The 22,430-nt window shown below is 38.6% G+C and overlaps 1 protein-coding gene across 3 annotated transcripts in view; it reads right to left on the bottom strand.

Moving 5' to 3' along the window:
• The window catches only part of CWF19L2 (CWF19 like cell cycle control factor 2), a 145,106-nt gene that overhangs the window by 93,356 nt on the left and 29,320 nt on the right, over positions 1-22,430 (bottom strand). For all 3 annotated transcript variants that reach the window (XM_025465667.3, XM_049110021.1, XM_049110022.1), the window contains exons 7-8: positions 12,460-12,575; positions 7,603-8,249 (exon numbers count right to left, since the gene is read on the bottom strand). In XM_025465667.3, coding sequence (XP_025321452.3) covers positions 7,603-8,249; positions 12,460-12,575 — 763 coding nt within the window. The remainder of the gene's footprint in view (positions 1-7,602; positions 8,250-12,459; positions 12,576-22,430) is intronic.

Below are 22,430 nucleotides of genomic sequence, written 5' to 3'. Positions count from 1 at the left end.
ACAGCCTTAGACATTCTCTAGTCCCTGGCATGTATGTCCAGTCAATACAACTAGATCTTTCCTTTGGTTTCCTGGGAACAAAGCCCTACCTTGAACCAGAACCCATCTGACTGGAGCTCCCACGGCTCAGTCCAGGTTTTGCCAGCTTCCTCCCCACTGCAAGGTATACACTGTGATTTAAAATCCACAGCTTTAGATGGAACTGCTAACAAAAACAATTTACCAGACTCATGACCCCAAACCACAATGCTGACACCTACTACTGCCACCACCGAATTCAATTATTGCATAAAACCTCCTCCTTTAGTGTCCCATTCATTTGGTGGTATTTTTAAACATAATCTGCTTATCATTCTAGTATAAGCTAATCATTATCCTTTGGACATGTATTTTCCATTTATGGCTGGCTATCTCCAATAAGACCCAGCTCTATAGCTAAATCAGTTTCTCCTCAACTGGGATTTCCTAGTCTACTAACCCAGCCCTCTATATAACAGGTTCAAGATAACACCAGGAAATGCTACCTATTTTCCTAATTATTAGAGGTACAATCATTATAGTATCCATATTTTTCTTTTGAAATGCTAACATCTGGAGGGAGGGACAAGATGGCCAAAGAGTAGGGTCCCCAAGTCACCTGTCCCCACCAAATTACCTAGATAACCTTCAAATCATCCTGAAATTCTACGAATTCGGCCTAAGATTTAAAGAGAGAAAAGCTGGAATGCTACAGTGAGAAGTGTTCACACTTCTATCAAGATAGGAAGATGGGGAAAAAGAAATAAAGAAACAAAAGGCATCCAAGGGGGAGGGGCCCCGCAAGGAGCCGGGCTAAGGACGGGGTGAGTGCCCCCAGGACAGGAAAGCACCGTCCTGGAGAAGCAGGAGCTCCACCAATCTTCCCGGACAGAAAGGGGCTCGCAGGGAGTTAGAGCAAGACCCCAGGAGGGCGGGGATGCCCTCAGGCTCCCTGGGACACTAACAGACACCTGCACCCCAGGGAGAGTGCGCCGAGCTCCCTAAAGGGCTGAAGCGCGTGCATGGCTGGACCTGGGAGCAGCTCAGAGGGGCTCCGGCAGAGGAAGAGGCTCCATGCGTAGGGGGCTGCACGGCCCCAGAGGCAGCTCGGATGGGCAGGGGCGGCGGCTCTGCAGAGAGGGGGCTGCGCGGCTGGAGCGCGAATCCAACAGCGCAGGCCCAGGAGCACAGGGTGCCGGGGACACAGCCCAGGATCCGGCTTCCTCCCGGGACAGGCAGAGGCCAGGAGGGCCCAGGACAGCAAGGACACTCCTGCCCCGAGCTGAGCAGATCAGTGGCCCTGCACCAGGAGCATCCAAGCCCCTGCAGACACAGAGCTCTGAAGTTACTGTGGGAGCTGAATCCAGGGCTCCAGAGCTGGCCCCGCCACTGTGGTTGTTCCTCCAGGGGCCGCACAGGGTAAACCACCCCCACTGAGCCCTGCACCAGGCAGGGGGGAAAGCAGCTCCCCCAAGCGCTGACACCTGAATATCAACACAACAGGCCCCTCCCCCAGAAAACCAGCTAGAGGGACAAGTTCCAGGGGCAGTCAAGGGACTTAGAGTATACAGAATCAGAAGATACTGCCCCATGGTTTCTTTTTTTTTTTTCTTTTTTTTCTTTTTGATTTCTGTTTGATTCTCCCACCCTTTTTTTTCTTTCTCTTTTTCTTCTCTTTTTTTTTTCTTCCTTTATTCTTTTTCTCTTTTCTTTCCTTCTTTCTCTCCTCTTTTTCTCCTTTTCCCAATACAACTTGTTTTTGGCCACTGTGCACTGCGCAAAATGACTACAAGGAAAACCTCACCTCAAAAGAAAGAATCAGAAACAGTCCTCTCTCCCACAGAGTTACAAATTTTGGATTACAATTCAATGTCAGAAAGCCAATTCAGAAGCACTATTATACAGCTACTGGTGGGTCTAGAAAAAAGCATAAAGGACTCAGGAGACTTCATGACTGCAGAATTTAGATCTAATCAGGCAGAAATTAAGAATCAATTCAATGAGATGCAATCCAAACTAGAAGTCCTAATGACAAGGGTGAACGAGGTGGAAGAACGAGTGAGTGACATAGAACACAAGTTGAGGGCAAAGAGGGAAACTGAGAAAAAAAGAGACAAACAATTAAAAGACCATGAGGATAGATTAAGGGAAATAAATGACACCCTGAGGAAGAAAAACCTACGTTTCATTGGGGTTCCCGAGGGGGCCGAAAGGGACAGAGGGCCAGAATATGTATTTCAACAAATCATAGCTGAAAACATTCCTAATCTGGGAAGGGAAACAGGCATTCAGATCCAGGAAATAGAGAGATTCCCCCCTAAAATCAATAAAAACCGTTCAACACCTCGACACCTAATAGTTAAGCTTGCAAATTCCAAAGATAAAGAGAAGATTCTTAAAGCAGCAAGAGACAAGAGATCTCTGACTTTTGTGGGGAAGAGTATGAAGGTAACAGCAGACCTCTCCACAGAGACCTGGCAGGCCAGAAAGGGCTGGCAGGATATATACAGGGTCCTAAATGAGAAGAACATGCAACCAAGAATACTTTATCCAGCAAGGCTCTCATTCAGAATGGAAGGAGAGATAAAGAGCTTCCAAGACAGGCAGGAACTGAAAGAATATGTGACCTCCAAACCAGCTCTGCAAGAAATTTTAAGGGGGACTCTTAAAATCCCCCTTTAAGAAGAAGTCCACTGGAACAATCCACAAAAACAAGGACTGAAGATATCATGATGACACTAAACTCATATCTTTCAATAGTAACTCTGAACGTGAACGGGCTTAATGACCCCATCAAAAGGCACAGGGTTTCAGACTGGATAAAAAAGCAGGACCCATCTATTTGCTGTCTACAAGAGACTCATTTTAGACAGAAGGACACCTACAGGGATCCCTGGGTGGCGCAGCGGTTTAGTGCCTGCCTTCGGCCCAGGGCGCGATCCTGGAGACCCAGGATCGAATCCCACGTCAGGCCCCCGGTGCATGGAGCCTGCTTCTCCCTCTGCCTATGTCTCTGCCTCTCTCTCTCTCTGTGTGTGACTATCATAAATAAATAAAAATTACAAAAAAAAAGAAAAAGAAAGAAAGACACCTACAGCCTGAAAATAAAAGGTTGGAGAACCATTTACCATTCAAGTGGTCCTCAAAAGAAAGCAGGGGTAGCCATCCTTATATGAGATAAACTAAAATTTACCCCGAAGACTATAGTGAGAGATGAAAAGGGATACTAATCATACTTAAAGGATCTATCCAACAAGAAGACTTAACAATCCTCAATATATATGCCCTGAATGTGAGAGCTGCAAATGTATCAATTAATAACCAAAGTCAAGACATACTTAGATAATAATACACTTATACTTGGTGACTTCAATCTAGCGCTTTCTACACTCAATAGGTCTTCTAAACACAACATCTCCAAAGAAACGAGAGCTTTAAATGATACACTGGACCAGATGGATTTCACAGATATCTATAGAACTTTACATCCAAACTCAACTGAATACACATTCTTCTCAAGTGCACATGGAACTTTCTCCAGAATAGACCACATACTGGGTCACAAATCGGGTCTGAACCAATACCAAAAGATTGGGATCGTCCCCTGCATATTCTCAGACCATAATGCCTTGAAATTAGAACTAAATCACAACAAGAAGTTTGGAAGGACTTCAAACACGTGGAGGTTAAGGACCATCCTGCTAAAAGATGAAAAGGTCAACCAGGAAATTAAGGAAGAATTAAAAAGATTCATGGAAACTAATGAGAATGAAGATACAACCATCCAAAATCTTTGGGATGCAGCAAAAGCAGTCCTGAGGGGGAAATACATAACAATACAAGCATCCATCCAAAACCTGGAAAGAACTCAAATACAAAAGCTAACCTTACACCTAAAGGAGCTAGAGAAAAAACAGCAAATAGATCCTACACCCAGCAGAAGAAGAGAGTTAATAAAGATTCGAGCAGAACTCAACGAAATCGAGACCAGAAGAACTGTGGAACAGATCAACAGAACCAGGAGTTGGTTCTTTGAAAGAATTAATAAGATAGATAAACCATTAGCCAGCCTTATTAAAAAGAAGAGAAGACTCAAATTAATAAAATCATGAGTGAGAAAGGAGAGAGCACTACCAACACCAAGGAAATACAAACGATTTTAAAAACATATTATGAACAGCTATACCCCAATAAATTAGGCAATCTAGAAGAAATGGACGTATTTCTGGAAAGCCACAAACTACCAAAACTGGAACAGGAAGAAATAGAAAACCTGAGCAGGCCAATAACCAGGGAGGAAATTGAAGCAGTCATCAAAAACCTCCCAAGACACGAAAGTCCAGGGCCAGATGGCTTCCCAGGGGAATTCTATCAAACGTTTAAAGAAGAAACCATACCTATTCTACTAAAACTGTTTGGAAAGATAGAAAGAGATGGAGTACTTCCAAATTCGTTCTATGAGGCCAGCATCACCTTAATTCCAAAACCAGACAAAGACCCCACCAAAAAGGAGAATTATAGACCAATATCCCTGATAAACATGGATGCAAAAATTCTCAACAAGATACTAGCCAATAGGATCCAACGATACATTAAGAAGATTATTCACCATGATCAAGGGGTATTTATCCGTGGGATGCAAGGTTGGTTCAACACTCATAAAACAATCAAGGTGATAGATCACATCAACAAGAGAAAAACCAAGAACCATATGATCCTCTCATTAGATGCAGAGAAAGCATTTGACAAAATACAGTATCCATTCCTGATCAAAACTCTTCAGAGTATAAGGATAGAGGGAACATTCCTCAACATCTTAAAAGCCATCTATGAAAAGCCCACAGCAAATATCATTCTCAATGGGGAAGCACTGGGAGCCTTCCCCCTAAGATCAGGAACAAGACAGGGATGTCCACTCTCACCACTGCTATTCAACACAGTACTAGAAGTTCTAGCCTCAGCAATCAGGCAACAAAAAGACATTAAAGACATTCAAACTGGCAAAGAAGTCAAACTCTCCCTCTTCGCCGATGACATGATACTCTACATAGAAAACCCAAAAGCCTCCATCCCAAGATTGCTAGAACTCATACAGCAATTTGGCAGCATGGCAGGATACAAAATCAATGCCCAGAACTCAGTGGCATTTCTATACACTAACAATGAGACTGAAGAAAGAGAAATTAAGGAGTCAATCCCATTTACAATTGCACCCAAAAGCATAAGATACCTAGGAATAAACTTAACCAAAGAGGTAAAGGATCTATACCCTAAAAACTATAGAACACTTCTGAAAGAAATTGAGGAAGACACAAAGAGATGGAAAAATATTCCACGCTCATGGATTGGCAGAATTAATATTGTGAAAATGTCAATGTTACCCAGGGCAATTTACACGTTTAATGCAATCCCTATCAAAATACCATGGACTTTCTTCAAAGACTTAGAACAAATTCTTTTAAGATTTTTGTGGAATCAGAAAAGACCCCGAATAACCAGGGGATTTTTAAAAAAGAAAACCATAGCTGGGGCATCACAATGCCAGATTTCAGGTTGTATTACAAAGCTGTGGTCATCAAGACAGTGTGGTACTGGCACAAAAACAGACACATAGATCAATGGAACAGAACAGAGAATCCAGAAGTTAACCCTCAACTTTATGGTCAACTAATATTCGATAAAGGAGGAAAGACTATCCACTGGAAGAAAGACAGTCTCTTCAATAAATGGTGCTGGGAAAATTGGACATCCACATGCAGAAGAATGAAACTAGACCACTCTCTTGTACCATACACAAAGATAAACTCAAAATGGATGAAAGATCTAAATGTGAGACAAGATTCCATCAGAATCCTAGAGGAGAACACAGGCAACATCCTTTTCGAACTCGGCCACAGTAACTTCTTGCAAGATACATCCACGAAGGCAAAAGAAACAAAAGCAAAAATGAACTATTGGGACTTCATCAAGATAAGAAGCTTTTGCACAGCAAAGGATACAGTCAACAAAACTAAAAGACAACCCTACAGAATGGGAGAAGATATTTGCAAATGACGTATCAGATAAAGGGCTAGTTTCCAAGATCTATAAAGAACTTCTTAAACTCAACACCAAAGAAACAAACAATCCAATCATGAAATGGGCAAAAGACATGAATAGAAATCTCACAGAGGAAGACATAGACATGGCCAACAAGCACATGAGAAAATGCTCCCCATCACTGCCCATCAGGGAAATACAAATCAAAACCACAATGAGATACCACCTCACACCAGTGAGAATGGGGCAAATTAACAAGGCAGGAAACCACAAATGTTGGAGAGGATATGGAGAAAAGGGAACCCTCTTACACTGTTGGTGGGAATGTGAACTGGTGCAACCACTCTGGAAAACTGTGTGGAGGTTCCTCAAAGAGTTAAAAATAGATCTGCCCTACGACCCAGCAATTGCACTGTTGGGGATTTACCCCAAAGATACAGATGCAATGAAACGCCAGGACACCTGCACCCCGATGTTTCTAGCAGCAATGTCCACAATAGCCAAACTGCGGAAGGAGCCTCGGTGTCCATCAAAAGATGAATGGATAAAGGTGATGTGGTCTATGTATACAATGGAATATTCCTCAGCCATTAGAAATGACAAATACCCACCATTTGCTTCTACGTGGATAGAACTGGAGGGTATTATGCTGAGTGAAATGAGTCAATCGGAGAAGGACAAACATTATATGTTCTCATTCATTTGGGGAATATAAATAACAGTGAAAGGGAATAGAAGGGAAGGGAGAAGAAATGGGTAGGAAATATCAGAAAGGGAGACAGAACATAAAGACTCCTAACTCTGGGAAACGAACTAGGGGTGGTGGAAGGGGAGGAGGGCGGGGGGTGGGGGTAAATGGGTGACGGACACTGAGGGGGACACTTGATGGGATGAGCACTGGGTGTTATTCTGTATGTTGGCAAATTGAACACCAATTAAAAAAAAATAAATTTATTATTAAAAAAAATGAAATGCTAACATCTTTAAAACCTGTTAATGTCAAAAGTGGATTATTTCTTAACTGTAAAACAGTCACCATAATTCATGCTTCCTTCTGCAGAATCTTTCATATATTGTTTTCACTCCATACGTAGGCTTTGGCAGCATATTTTCCTTCAGTCTCCCAGACCTCCACTGGCCATGCAATATTTACATTATAACTACACTTAACAATGGAGTGATTTCCTTTGAAAGCAATATGGCAGCAGTAACACAGTCTACCAAAGTACCTCCTGTAGCATATCCAGTTAAAGGGATTTTCAACTCATTTCATTTTTTTAGATTGCAAAAAAGCAACAATTTTGATCTAATATAGCTACTGAATTCTTCTTCCATTTATTAAATAAAACTGTGGAATGCAATGCAACCCATAAAACAAAGCTACTGATTTTTTTAATGGGCATATCTTGTCTTCCACAATACTTAAGAAACTGATCATAACTCATATCTACTTAATAAGTGATACTCTGCAAATACATCTCATTTCTTTGAATCCTCTGCAATTTAATATTCACTCATCAGCTTAAAAAACAAATGACAAAATACCCGGCAAATGGAGACAGTGTGTCCTGTAGATGCTCTTTCTTCAGAGAGTCATCTCTTAGGCTCTCATCCCGTGATTCTTCTCTCGCATTGTCTGAAACGTTCCCATGGTCCACAGTGCCCCCAGTTTCTAATGATCTTTGATGTGAGCATTTCCTGTTTTCTTCTCTCACATCAGATTGGCTCCATGATGAAGAACTTTCTTCACTGTTTTCTGTGGGTTTTCGAAAACCATGATCAACCAGTGCTGAAGATGAACAGGAGGGTTTAAAATTTCTGCCCTTGCTATGAAATGACAGTTCTTCATCATCAGAGGGTCTTAAAAATTTGGGTTTCAAATTTCCAAAGGAAGAAAACTCTTGATTTTGCCTTTGACTGGACTGTCTTCTACAGGTTTCTAAAGACCCAGACCTATTATCTTTTTCATCACCACTAAACTTCTCTTTATTGGTACTGTTTGTAATATTTGTTGAATGGTATCTATCCCTTGAATTTTTATTATATTTTACCAAGTCTGATTTTCTACTTTCTTGACTACTTTGTGCTTTTTCTGCGTATGTTGGTTTCCTCCATCGTTCTCGTTTACAATCTTCTTTTGTGGATGCAGTTTTTTCAGCTTCTTCTAATTTTGACTGAAATATTTCCATTGACTACAAAGAAGAGAAATTAAACAAGATATCTACAATTAAAAAAAAAAGGTTCAATGACTTGTGCCCCCATATGCCACTGTGCTAAGATACACTGTCATATAAACACAATGAAGAAAAACCCAACAAAGAAGAAGAGACCCATACAATCATCCTACCTAATAAAGGCTTACATGTGCCCTCATCTAATTCATATGTAGAAGACCTAACCTCTGGTACTCAGAACACGACAGCATTTAGAGATAGGCACTTGAAAGTAAAAAGTTCAGTTGAGCCCCAAATCAATCTGACAGATATCCATAATAGAAGAAATGTATAAATATAAATAAAGACAGAATGGATGAGCATACAAAGAGAAAATACCATATGAGGGACGCAGTAAGAAGGCAGCCATTTACAAGCCATGAAGAGATGCCCCAGGAGAAACCAAACATTGTAATGCCTTGATCTTGGACTTCAATTCTCCTATACTGTGAGAAAATAGATCTGTTGTTTAGGCCTGTGGAACTTTGCTATGGCAGTCCCAGCAAACTAATATACTACCCTAAAATAAGTGCCAAAAAAAAATATGATTAATTCATCAAAAATTACCAAATAATGAAAAATATCTGGGAACTCAAAAGAACTTAGACCAAATGCCCAGCACTAAAACAAAATATAATGCAGAAAACAATGAAGACATCATTTCTAAAAAATTAATTCCTAAGGTCAGTGAGATTCAAGAGGCTGCTACATTACTAAAACATAACAGACTCTCATGAAAAACAAGAATTCAAGAACATGAGAAACTTATAAATGAAAAACTATGTGTCCAAAAACATGCAGATATGGTGAACAAAAGAACAGAGAGTATTTCATCCAGTACTAGTGAATTCAACACTAGCCTGAGAATCCTCTCTACCTAGGAAAAGATGGTAAACAAATACGTTATAAGGAAAAAAGACACAAGGACAATTAATTCTAGAAAATCTAATATGCATATATGAATACTACCAGAAGGAAAAAGCAAAGATAGAAGAAAGTATTAACAAGATAATAATAATACAAGAATATTTCTCCAGCTAACTTTCTACGTATGAAGGGATCCTCTGGTAGTCTTAGGAGAGGGGAGAAAATAAAGCATATAAAGATTCTTAAAGAATCATACAGGGCAGCCCCGGTGGCACAGCAGTTTAGCGTCGCCTGCAGCCCAGGGCGTGATCCTGGAGACCCTGGATGGAGTCCCACGTCAGGCTCTCTGTATGATGCCTGCTTCTCCCTCTGCCTGTGTCTCTCTGCCTGTGTCTCTGCCTCTCTCTCTCTCTGTCTCTATGAATAAATAAATTTAAAAATCTTCATTAAAAAAAAAAGAATCATACATAAAAATCAGTCAGTTGAGAATCTGACTCCTGATTTCATCTCAGATCATGATCTTAGGGTCCTGAGATCGAGCCCCATGTCAAACTCCACACTCAGCAAGCAGTCTGCTCTCAATTCTCTCTCCTACTCCCTCTACCCTTCCCCTACACTTTCTCCCTCTCTAAAAAAAAAAAAAAAAGTAAAACTGTTACCAACTCTTCATCTGTAATACTAAACACTACAAGTTACAGGATAATGGAATAAAGATCAAGTTATGTTGGGAAAAATGGACAGTAAGATACAAAAGAAAAAACCTGACCCGTTCTTACACCATATACAAAATAAATTAAAAATGGATTAAAGACTTAAATGTGAGATTTGACACCATAAAAATCCTAGAAGAGAACACAGGCAGTAACACTGGCTGCACAAACTTTTTTCTAGCTATATCTCCTGAGGCAAGTGAAACAAAAGCAAAAACAAACTATGGGGACTACACCAAAATAAAACGCTTCTGCAGAGCAAAGGAAACAATCAACAAAACTAAAAGCAGTCTATGGAATAGGTGAAGACATTTGCAAATGATGTATCTGATAAAGGGTTAGTATCTAAAGTATAAAAGAACTTATAAAACTCAACACCCAAAAAACAAATAGTTCAATTGAAAAATGGGCAGATGACCTAAATATACATTTTTTTAAAGATGACATACAGATGGTCAACAGACAAATGAAAAGATGCTCAACACCACTTATCAGGGAAATCAAAATTACAATGAGCTATTATCTCACACCCGTCAGAATGGCTAAAATTAATACAAGAAACAATAGGTGTTGGCAAGGATGTGGAGAAAGGAGAACCTCTTACAACCTCTTACACTGTTGGTGGGAACACAGTGGTGTAGCCACTGTGTTAAACAGTATGGAGGTTCCTCAAAATGTTAAAAATAGAGCTACCCTATGATCTAGCAATTGAACTACTAGATATTTACCCAACAGATACAAAAATGCTAAATCAAAGGGATATTACAGAAGCAGCCCTGTTGACTGATGAACAGATATACAGACACACACACACACACACACACACACACACACACACACACACAATGGAATATAAGCCATCAAAAAGAATGAGATCTTGCCATTTGCAAGGATATGAATGGACCTAGAATATTAAGCTAAGTGAAATAAAGCAGTCAGAGAAAGACAAATACCATAGGATTTCACTCATGTGTGAAATCTAAGAAACAAAACAAATGAACAAAGGAAGAGAGGGAGGTACAAACCAAGAAACTGACTCTGAACTACAGAGAACACATTGCTGGTCACCAGAGGGGAAATGGGGTGGTGGGGGGAATGAGGGAAACAGGTGATAGGGATAAAGGAGCACAGGTGTTGTGCTGAGCACCAGGTGTTGTATGGAAATGCTGAATGCCCAAATTGTGATTTGAAACTAATATTAACCTGTATGTTAACTAACTGGAAATTAAATAAAAACTTAAAGAATTTTTTTCAAATTATTTCAAGAAAATCTGAGAGCTGAGATGGGGGAATCAAAACATGTTAAAGTTATTATATTAGCCTAGGCAGAGATAATCTATAATATTTCATCTTTTTTAAGTATTTAAAAATACAGATTTAACATGTCTCTTAAATTGAATAACAACATGATTAGAACAGAAATGATGGAAGGGAGAAGAAATGTGTGGGAAATATCAGAAAGGGAGACAGAACATAAAGACTCCTAACTCTGGGAAATGAACTAGGGGTGGTGGAAGGGGAGGAGGGCGGGGGGTGGGGGTGAATGGGTGACGGGCACTGAGGGGAGCACCTGACAGGATGAACACTGGATGTTATTCTGTATGTTGGCAAATTGAACACCAATAAAAAATTTATTATAAAAAAAAAAGAACAGAAATGATGATGGGGAGGGGGTAGTTTCATAATAAAAGCATTGCATCAGAGGCAGCTCTCTGCCTTCTTATTGAGACATGTGTCTAAACTTAGTGGCTTCTTAGATTCAATAAAATACGGTAATGATACAAATGACAAAAACAGCAAGGACCACAATTCATCCAGTGCTCAATATATTACCTACTTTACACCGTTTAAATGGGTCCTAGGAGAGAACACCTAGGTTTGAATCTACTGACTGAATCTCACTTATTTTTCCTGCTTACTCATATTCTTGAAATCTTATTTTCTAAACCTGTTTTTTTCTAAATATTAAAATTACTAGCTATGAAAATCCAAAAATATCCACACATGGTTAATGGAGGAGCTGGTTTTAAAATATCATGTAAAATATCATGGTTCCATTGTTTAAAGAGTGTGTGTGTGTGTGTGTATATATATGTAAATATATTATTAATATATATAGTTAATATATAATTGTTAATATATAAAACATATGTAAATATATTGTTAAAATATATTTTTAAAAACCTGTCATATTGCAAAATCTCTGGAATAAGCAAAAACCCCTAAATATATTAAAATTTTAACAGTGGTTAGTTACCTCAAGAGGTATACCATGGAGGATTTCCTGCATTATTTAAATTTCCTCACAATGAAAAAGTTTATTTACATTAAACACATACACTTAAATTGTATTCACTTAAGTTTTATATTCATCATGTCAATAAAAATATGCTACCTAAGTTTACATAATTAAAAAAAGGTAGAAAATGCCTTTGGCAGTCAATAAGAGTTGAGATTTAATATTCATTTAATTCAAAAGAGCTTCATGGCACCAAACACTGACAAAGTTAAAGACACTTATTTCTCATATAACTATAAATATAACACATTAATATTAATTAGATAGTAATTATGATCTATTAAATATTAATCTCATTAATATCAGTACTCACCCCATATCTTTCAGCAACAATGTCTTCAAAATTTCTATTCTGTTTCTCAGCCTGTTCCTTCATTCTCTGGTAAGACTTTCTCAGCCAGCTTAATCCACCATCTTCCACTACTGAAACTAAATTCCAATACTTAATGTTAATTATACTTCTCATGTGGTTATAATAAAATCAATATTTATTACTTCTGTAATAATTTCTAAAGTATAAATTAGATATTTTTTCTTGGACATTAAGAACCATGAGGACACTTAAAATTCAACATGTTAAAAAAATAAAATTCAATATATTATTTTTTTTATTTTTAAAAAAAGGTTTATTTATTTGACAGAGAGAGAAAGCATGAACAGGAGGGGCAGAGAGAGGGAGAAAAAGAGAATCTCAAGCGGACTCCATGCTAAGCACAGAGCCTGACACGGGGTTCAATCTCAGGATGCCGAGATCATGACCTGAGCTGAAACCAGGAGTCAGAGACTTAATCTGTGCCATCCAGGTGCCCCTCAACATATTGTTTATATAGCTATATATGCAAGGTACAGATTTTAGGGACTGAGGAAGGCAAAAATAAATAAAACTATACTCAAAAACAACTGCAATCCAAGAGTATGAGGATGAGTACAAAAATAATAAGTATAATATGTAACAAAAATAAAGATAGAAGTAATTACAGAAAAATGAGAAAGGAGTTATTTCTAAATAGGTGGTCAGGGAAAATTTTACAGATCAGGCTTAAAATAATGAGTTGGATTTCTATAAACAAAGATAAGAGGAGGCAGGGCATTCCCATAAATAAAGAATAAGAGTATACAAACAGCAGGGAAAAAGCTACCTCAGATCCAGCACAAAAAACAAATAAGGAAATCACAGATGATAATACTGAAATGTATATAAAACAAATTATTCTATGCAGTCATTATTACCAACTATGAAAATCTGAATGCCTCCAAACTTTATTAAGCTGCTTGTATTTCCTTCTACATACATAACACTTTTGATGTGCATAAAGAAATCTAATCACTTAAGTCAAAACTCTGTTCCTGATTTTCCTTGTCTAAAAATATGATTGCTTTGTATCACCCCCAGTTCTATCATCAACAAAAATACACAGAGACTGTGAAAGACACATATAAGAATCTTTGCAGTGAAGTCTGCAGTAATCCCTGCCTTGAAAATAATCCAAATGTTCACTTTAAGAAAAATGGAAATACAGCATAAATGATGATATATTCCTAAAACAGACTAGTATACAGCATGAAAATCAATGACCACACCTATACACAACAACATGGATGAATGTGAAAACATGAACACAGGCAGTAGGCACCAAAAGGGCACACAATACGCACTCTATGATTCCAGGAAAACTGACCTTGGTGCCAGACACCACAACAGTGGCCACCTTTCCAACAAGAGCACAGTGCCTCAAACGCCACAGAAGGAGCCTCTGGGATGCTAACATGTTCTGTTTCTCAAAAATGTGTGCTGATGACATGATTTTGTGAACGTGATTAGTCTGTACTTTTCAGACTGTGTACTTTTCCGCATGAGTTGAATTTTAATAAGAAGTTTAAAGGGAAAAAAAAGATTTCCTCAATCTATTAACTGCAGTCTCACTCAAATCTCCAGTCTCTTTGTTAAGCAATCTCTTCTAAGACATTGGCCTTTCTTTTTCATTTTTTTTTAAATTTATTTATGATAGTCACAGAGAGAGAGAGAGAGAGAGAGGCAGAGACATAGGCAGAGGGAGAAGCAGGCTCCATGCACCGGGAGCCTGATGTGGGATTCGATCCCGGGTCTCCAGGATCGCGCCCTGGGCCAAAGGCAGGCGCCAAACCGCTGCGTCACCCAGGGATCCCACTGCGCCACCCAGGGATCCCTGGTCTTTCTTTATAGACCTAAAGTACTTAGTACTTCAAAACCTAGATCTCTACTTAACTCAATGATTCACTTTTCTCCCAAGTTTATTTTGCTCTTGCTCTCATTTTCTTATATAGTCTATGTAACAATGCAGTGAACAAAGTTAGTCTAAATCCTCAATTTACACAAAGAGAAACCTACTGTCATTAATACCTATGTTAACATCCCAGCTACACAAGTTCAAAGAGCTATCCATGAAACTGATAAAAATGCTGATGGGCATAGTGATTATTTCCTGAACAATCACCAATATATTAACATAGTTCAGAGGAAAAAAATCTCAGAGAAAAAGGAAGACTTTTATCCTTTTGTGTTGACATTTATCAGGGAAATCAAACAAGAATAAAAATTTTCAGTGAATTCAGCTATGAGCAAAATTTACAATCTTAGAAATATTTATAATAATGTCATTTCTAGTTAATTATATTTTCTATTTCAATAGTCTTATTCATCTTATAATTAGATACAATAATCCAATATTTTTAAAACAAAATATCATCAGACATTTTAAAAGCAAATGAAAAATAACAATTTGCAGTACCATCCATCATGAAATTCAATCTAACAAATATTTAGTAAACATTTACTACAAATATGAAAATGTTTAAACCTAGTAGGAAGTAAAAACATAAATAAAACATAGTCCCTATTCACTATGTTTAGGTAAAGATATATCAAATAATTATAATAAACTTACCAACATACAACATTTAACATACACCTATACCTAAAGCCAAAATGTAACAGACTAAAGGGATATGCTTCCCATCATAATTAAAGGCTATATTGGTAGACACAAAATACAGCTAAACAAATTCAGGCTACATTCCCCATTTTTCTCAGAAGATAGATAATTTAAAAAATAACAATAAGCTAAGTATCAGGAGACCTAAGTATCAGTCTTGCTGTTCCTACAAATTAGTTGTAAGATTTTAATCAAGTCACTGACTTCCTTGGACCTTTGTTTCAACTATAAGGCAGTTGATATAAGCCACTTGTGATGTTTCTTCCAAGTCAAAAGATTCAAAAAGGGAAAGCCAAAAAATAGAAAATATACATAGAAAGAACAGAAATACATCAGAATGGTCTGTAGGCAAGAATTTCTACTAACTACATAGTAGTAAATACAATCTGGTAGTAAAGAATCCAAAGTCACTAAAGCTAAACGAGCCATCAGATCTGGGTTCTAGGATCACTCATACGACTACGAGCAAATTAGCTAGCAGCCCTAAGCCTTAGTGCCTTTGAGATTCAGGACAATAACAGCTACAGTGCTATCTTCACATGGATGCTATGAAAATAAGCTTATATGTATATGTGCCATGTAAACTTTATACAAATATTCCCATTACCAGAATACTGGTAAAAGTAATTCTGTATGAATTCTGAGAACAGTTTCGTTACTTGTCCAATTAATCTTTTCTAAGGAAAAAAAAAAAACAAGATTAATTTTTGAAAATATGGTACCTCAATCATCACAAAAAACCTGTTGATAAAAGCTTCCCAAAACATTTCATCATAAGAACAAGTATTTGACATCATCTTCATTATTAAGCATTTACTGTATCCCAGATATTGAGCTGAAAAGACATTCTCAGCAAATGCTCACAATACCTACGTAGGACAGGTATGGTCACCGTTCTCTATCACATATGACGCTGGAAAGGCACTGCTGAGGGACGACAGTGCTATGCAAAGCTGCGAGGGGTGACTGGTGGTGGCACTAAGAAGGTTACTGGTGAAGTTCCCTTAGACAACTTCTATGGAAAGGGGCAGGCAGGTGGAGAACGGTGCTGGCCCCCCGACCCCACACGGAGTGGTGTACCCAGTTCCAATGCACCTGATGTCACACAGTGCCCCCCACTGTGCACCTGGTGGCGGTGGAGGGGGGTGTCCCCTGCAGCCCTGCTCTTCTCCAATCACAAATAATGTGGTTTAGGGAGCTCCCTTCCTAAGTGACACTGAAGGTTTGCTCAAAGGCAGCACTTACACTGTACTTCCTGTAGGATTCCCTCTGATTTCCATTTGTATTCTACCCAGGCTGCCCTGGCTGCCTTGAGAGGTTACTTCTGCCTTTCCAGTGATAAAATGGGTGCTAACTCTTAAAAAAAAACCCATAATAAACATATCTGAGATGGATATTCACAATTTCTCAGAAGTGGCAGTGCTGAAGGAAAAGATAACGTTGATGCATATTTGCTGAAATTCACTGATGAAGATTCTGAAGGTACCTCATGACCAGCCTACACCAAAAAACTGATCCAGAATCGACATCTAAGTAGGAGGGTCAGGCCCTACTGCTATCAAGAATAGGTGCTATCTGATCAATTCTCAAGCAAGATCAGCGTAAAGAATGGTTGGGAAATGTGCTTTATTATGATTACCTCTAGGCTGATTTTCCAAATGATTTGTGAAGTGGTTTCTAGACAATGTGAATTGTCCAGGTTTTACACTATTTATCTCAAGAACCTACATAGCTTGTCAATTTCATAAATACTTATTTCTGAAAACATCTTTTACTGTAACTTTAGGTTAAGAGGTAATATCCTGTGAATGCTCTCATATAAAGACGCATGACTTTGTGTTATGAAAATAGAGTGGTGTTTAATGCTGACTACTGTTACTCTTACATGGAGCGCGTGTTATGTGAAGACTGAGAAACCTTTTTCTCATGTAAAATACAAGTGCATACATATTCTGCAGGTAATATTCAATAAGATAACTGGATAATAATTTATCCTTCTCTTTTCATTTCTAAACCGAGCTTAACCAGGTAATAATGAAAGGAATGATAAAACACCAAATATTCACTAAAATGCTGTTGTTCCCTATTTTGCTTTACACAGCATTTTGGCTCAGGACTTTATCATATTATTCACTTAATAAAAGTATCGTACTAACTGCCAGAGATAAAATGTAAGCAAAAGGGACATCTGGATGGCTCAGCAGTTGAGCATCTGCCTTTGGCTCAGGGCATGATCCCAGAGTTCCAGGATCAAGTCCCACATCAGGCTCTCTGCATGGAGCCTGCTTCTTCCTCTACCTAGGTCTCTGCCTTCTCTCTGTTTCTCATGAATAAATTTTTTAAAATCTTAAAAAAAAAATAAGATAAGCAAAAACAGCCACTCTCTCCCCACATAGAACATATAATCTCAATAAAGATTGTCCAATAAGCACATCAATACATGTGAAATCACTACTGCAGTAAAGGTTCTGAAATCAAGGGACACAGAGCTACCGGCATACAGCAGCTCACGGCCTGGTGCAGGGGTCAGAAAAGGCCCCACCAAAGAAGCTGCAGCAGGGCAATAAAAGACAAGTAGGAGTTAACTAGGTAATGGAAGGGAAAGCTGTGCAAAGGCCTCATGAGGCCCATAAACAAAGGTCTGCTGGGGGCGCTCCAGCAGCCAGAGACCAGAGAACACCAAGGGCCTCCTGGCATCCTGAAGGCTGTTTTTATCCAGAAACCATGGGACACCCCTTAAGAACTGAAAGGAGGAGGCCTACGACAGGACTGGTCTTACTTTCTGAGGATCTCATTATGGTTGTGTTGTGGAGAATGGACTAGGAGGCAGCAAGCAGACCACTGAGTGGCTGGCAAGGGCAGGATCCAGAGATGATATGGCCCAGGCGTGGTGCACAGAATAGCAGACTAGGTTCAGATGGGGCTCGCAGACTTTTTCTATTCTTTCCATTCTACATTGTAAAAAGGATATTTCCCACTAAAAATATTTTAGGCAGAAAATTCTGATTTGCTTTATGCTTTTGAGTTGCAAAATTTGATTCCATAAGCAAGGGTGAAATCACTGGCAACAAACAGTACCAGAAAAACTCTTATTTTCTAGCACTAAAGAATGGGACCAATAAGTTAATACTATACTGAATCATCCTGGGGTTTTTATTGTGTGTGGGTTATGTCCTTACACAGCTATTTTCCTTAACCTCTGGATGTGCCAATTTGGCAGAATATTAAATACTTGAAGTTGACATCAAATTAAGCTGGCTAGTTTTAAATAGATTTTTTTTTCAAATACAAATTGCATACTTACTCAAAAAAAATTGACATAAATGTATGATAAAATAAAGGGTGAAAGTACACTACTACCCTTTCCATCTATGAAAGGCACAGAAGAGCATGCTGGGAAGTGAGCAGGCTCTAGAGCCAAACTATTTGTATTCAAATTGTGGCTTGAATACTCACTAGCCATGAACTTAAAAGAATTTACTTAAACTCTTCTTGTAAAATAGGAATTAAAAACTAGAGCTATAACTCTTAACTACAGAGAATACGCTGATGATCAACAGAGGGAAGGTGGGTGGGGAATGGGGGAAAGAGGTGATGGGGATGAAGGAGTGCACCTGTCATGATGACCACTGGGTGATGTATGGCTCCATAGCTCCTAACTATTAGGTGCCCGACCATGTCAGCCCTACCTCTGGTCTAAACAGAATGACTACACTGCCTGCATATGCAGCCAAACAATGCAAATCATTTAAAACTTAATTTCAGGAAGACAGGCAAGATGGCAGAAGAGTAGAGGTCCTCAACTCACCTAGTCCCACCAACTTACCTAGATAACTTACAAAACATCCTGATCACCTACGAATTTCACTTGAGACTTAAAGAGAGAATACTCGGAACACTACAGAGAGAAGGGTTTTCACCTCTAGCAAGAATCCTCTAGGGTGACATTTACTTAGGTCGTGGTTGATATACTTGACTCAGCCCACTCATGCAACCACTCTGCACTGAGCAAAATGACTAGAAGGAAGAACTCACCACAAAAGAATCAGAAACATTACTCTCTGCCACAGTTACAGATTATGGACTACAATTAGACGTCAGAAAGCCAATTCAGAAGCACAATTATAAAGCTACTGGTGGCTCTGGAAAAAAGCTTCAAAGATTCTAGAGACTTCATTACTGCAGAATTTAGATCTAAACAGGCCAAAATTAAAAATCAATTAAATGAGATGCAATCCAAACTACATGTCATAACAACTAGGGTTAATGGGGTAGAAGACTGAGTGACACAGAAGACAAGTTGATGGCAAGGAAGGAAACTGAGGGAAAAAAAGAGAAAAACAATTAAGAGACCATGAGGAAAGCTTAAGGAAAATAAATGATAGCCTAGGAAGGAAGAATCTATGTACAATTGGGGTTCCAGAAAATGCTGAGAGGGACAAAGGGCCAGAAAGCATATCTGAATAAATCATAGCTGAGAACTTCCTTAATTTGGGAAGGAAAATGGGCATTCAGATCCAGGAGATATTAAAGTCCCTCCTCCCTGCCACACAAAATCAATAAAAACCATTCAACACCTTGACATTTAATAGTGAAACTTGAAAATTCCAAAGATAAAGAGAATCCTTAAAGAAACAAGAGATGAGAGTTTGTTAACTTATATGGGGAGAAATATCAGATTAACAGCAGACCTCTCCACAGAGACCTGGCAGGCCAGAAAGGGCTGGCAGGATATATTCAGGGTAATAAATGAGAAAAACACACACCGAGAATACTTTATCCAGCAAGGCTCTCATTCAGAATAGAAGGAGAGATAAAGAGCTTCCAAGATAGGCAAAAACTGCAAGAGTATGTGACCACCAACCGAGCTCTACAAGAAATATTAAGGGGGATCTTGTAAAAGAAAGAGGAAGACCAAAGAAACAATCCACAAAATGGGGGCTGAATAGGTATTACAATGACACTAAATTTATATCTTTCTATAGTTACTCTGAACGTGAATGGGCTAAATGATCCCATCAAAAGACGGAGAGTTTTGGGACTGGATAAAAAAGCAAGACCCATCTATTTGCTGTCTAAAAGAGAATCATTTTAGGCCTAATAAGGAAACCTCCAGCCTGAAAATGAAAGGGTGGAGAACCATTTGCCATTCAAATGCTCCTCAAAAGAAAGCTGGAGTAGCAATCCTCATATCAGATATATTAAAGTTTATCCCAAAGTCTGTGGTAAAAAATGTAGAGGGACACTATATCATGCTTAAAGGGTCTATCCAACATGAGGACCTAGCAATCATGAATATTTAATTCAATATTTAATTCATTCAGCTCCCAATGTGGGAGCTGCCAAGTATATCAATTAATAACCAAAGTAAAAAGATACTTAGATAATAATACACTAATAATAGGAGACTTCAACATGGCACTTTCTGCAAATGACACATCTTCTAACCACAACATCACCAAAGAAATAAGGGTTTTAAATGATACACTGGATCAGATGTATTTCACAGATATATACAGAACTTTGCACCTGAACACAACTGAATACACATTCTTCTCAAGTGCACATGGAACTTTCTCCAGAATAGAGCACACACTGGGTCAAAAATGAGGTCTCAACCAATACCAAAAGACTGGGATTGTCCCCTGCATATTTTCAGACCACAATGCTTTGAAACTAGAACTCAATCACAAGAAATTTGGAAGAAACTCAAACACAAGGAGGTTAAAGATCATCCTGCTAAAAGATGAAAGGGTCAACCAAGAAATTAGAGAATTAAAAAGATTCATGGAAACTAATGAGAATGAAGATACAACAGTTCAAAATCTTTGGGATACAGCTAAAGCAGCCCTAAGAGGGAAATACACTGCAATACAAGCATCCCTCAAAAAACTGGAAAAAACTCAAATACACAAGCTAATAACCTCACACCTAAAGGAACTGGAAAAGAAAAGCAAATAAAACATACACCAAGCAGAAGAAGAGAGATAATAAAGATTCAAGCAGAACTCAATGAAACAGAGACCAGAAGAACTGTGTAACTGATCAACAAAAGCAGGAGTTGGTTCTTTGAAAGAATTAATAAGATAGATAAACCATTACCCAGCCTTATTAAAAAGAAGAGAAGACTCAAATTAATAAAATCATGAATGAAAGAGGAGAGATCACAACCAATACCAAGGAAATACAAACGATTTTAAAAACATATTATGAACAGCTATATGCCACTAAATTAGGCAATCTAGAAGAAATGGACACATTTCTGGACCACAAACTACCAAAACTGGAACAGGAAGAAATAGAAAACCTGAACAGGCCAATAACCAGGGAGGAAATTGAAGCAGTCATCAAAAACCAACCAAGACACAAAAGTACAGGGCCAGATGGTTTCCCAGGGGAATTCTATCGAATGTTTAAGGAAGAAACAATATCTATTCTACTAAAGCTGTTCCGAAGGATAGAAAGGGACAGAATACTTCCAAACTCATTCTATGAGGCCAGCATCACCTTAATTCCAAAAACCAGACAAAGACCCACCAAAAAGGAGAATTATAGACCAATATCCCTGATGAACATGGATGCAAAAATCCTCAACAAGATACTAGCCAATAGGATCCAACAGTACATTAAGAAGATTATTCACCATGACCACATGGGATTTATCCCCGGGATGCAAGGCTGGTTCAACACCCATAAAGCAATCAATGTGATAGATCATATCAACAAGAGAAAAAACAAGAACCATATGATCCTCTCAATAGATGCAGAGAAAGCACTTGACAAAATACAGCATCCATTCCTGATCAAAACTCTTCAGAGTGTAGGGATAGAGGGAACATACCTCAACATCTTAAAAGCCATCTACGAAAAGCCCACAGCAAATATCATTCTCAATGGGGAAAAACTGAGAGCCTTTCCCTAAGATCAGAACCACGAAAGAGATGTCCACTCTCACCACTGCTATTCAACATAGTACTAGAAGTCCTAGCCTCAGCATCAGACAACAAAAAGAAATAAAAGGCATTCAAATTGGCAAAGAAGTCAAACTCTCCCTTTTCACAGATGACATGATACTGTACATAGATAACCCAAAAGACTCCACCCAAGATTGCTAGAACTCATACAGCAATTTGGCAATGTGGCAGGATACAAAATCAATGCCCAGAAATCAGTGGCATTTCTTTACAGCAACAATGAAACTGAAGAAAGAGAAATTAAGGAATCAATCCCATTTACAATTGCACCCAAAAGCATAAGATACCTAGGAATAAACCTAACCAAAGAGGTAAAGGATCTATACCCTAAAAACTAC

Source organism: Canis lupus, chromosome 5 (assembly GCF_003254725.2).
Source record: "Canis lupus dingo isolate Sandy chromosome 5, ASM325472v2, whole genome shotgun sequence".
Classification (NCBI taxonomy): Eukaryota; Metazoa; Chordata; class Mammalia; order Carnivora; family Canidae; genus Canis; species Canis lupus.
This window is presented reverse-complemented; position numbering and strand designations above follow the sequence as displayed.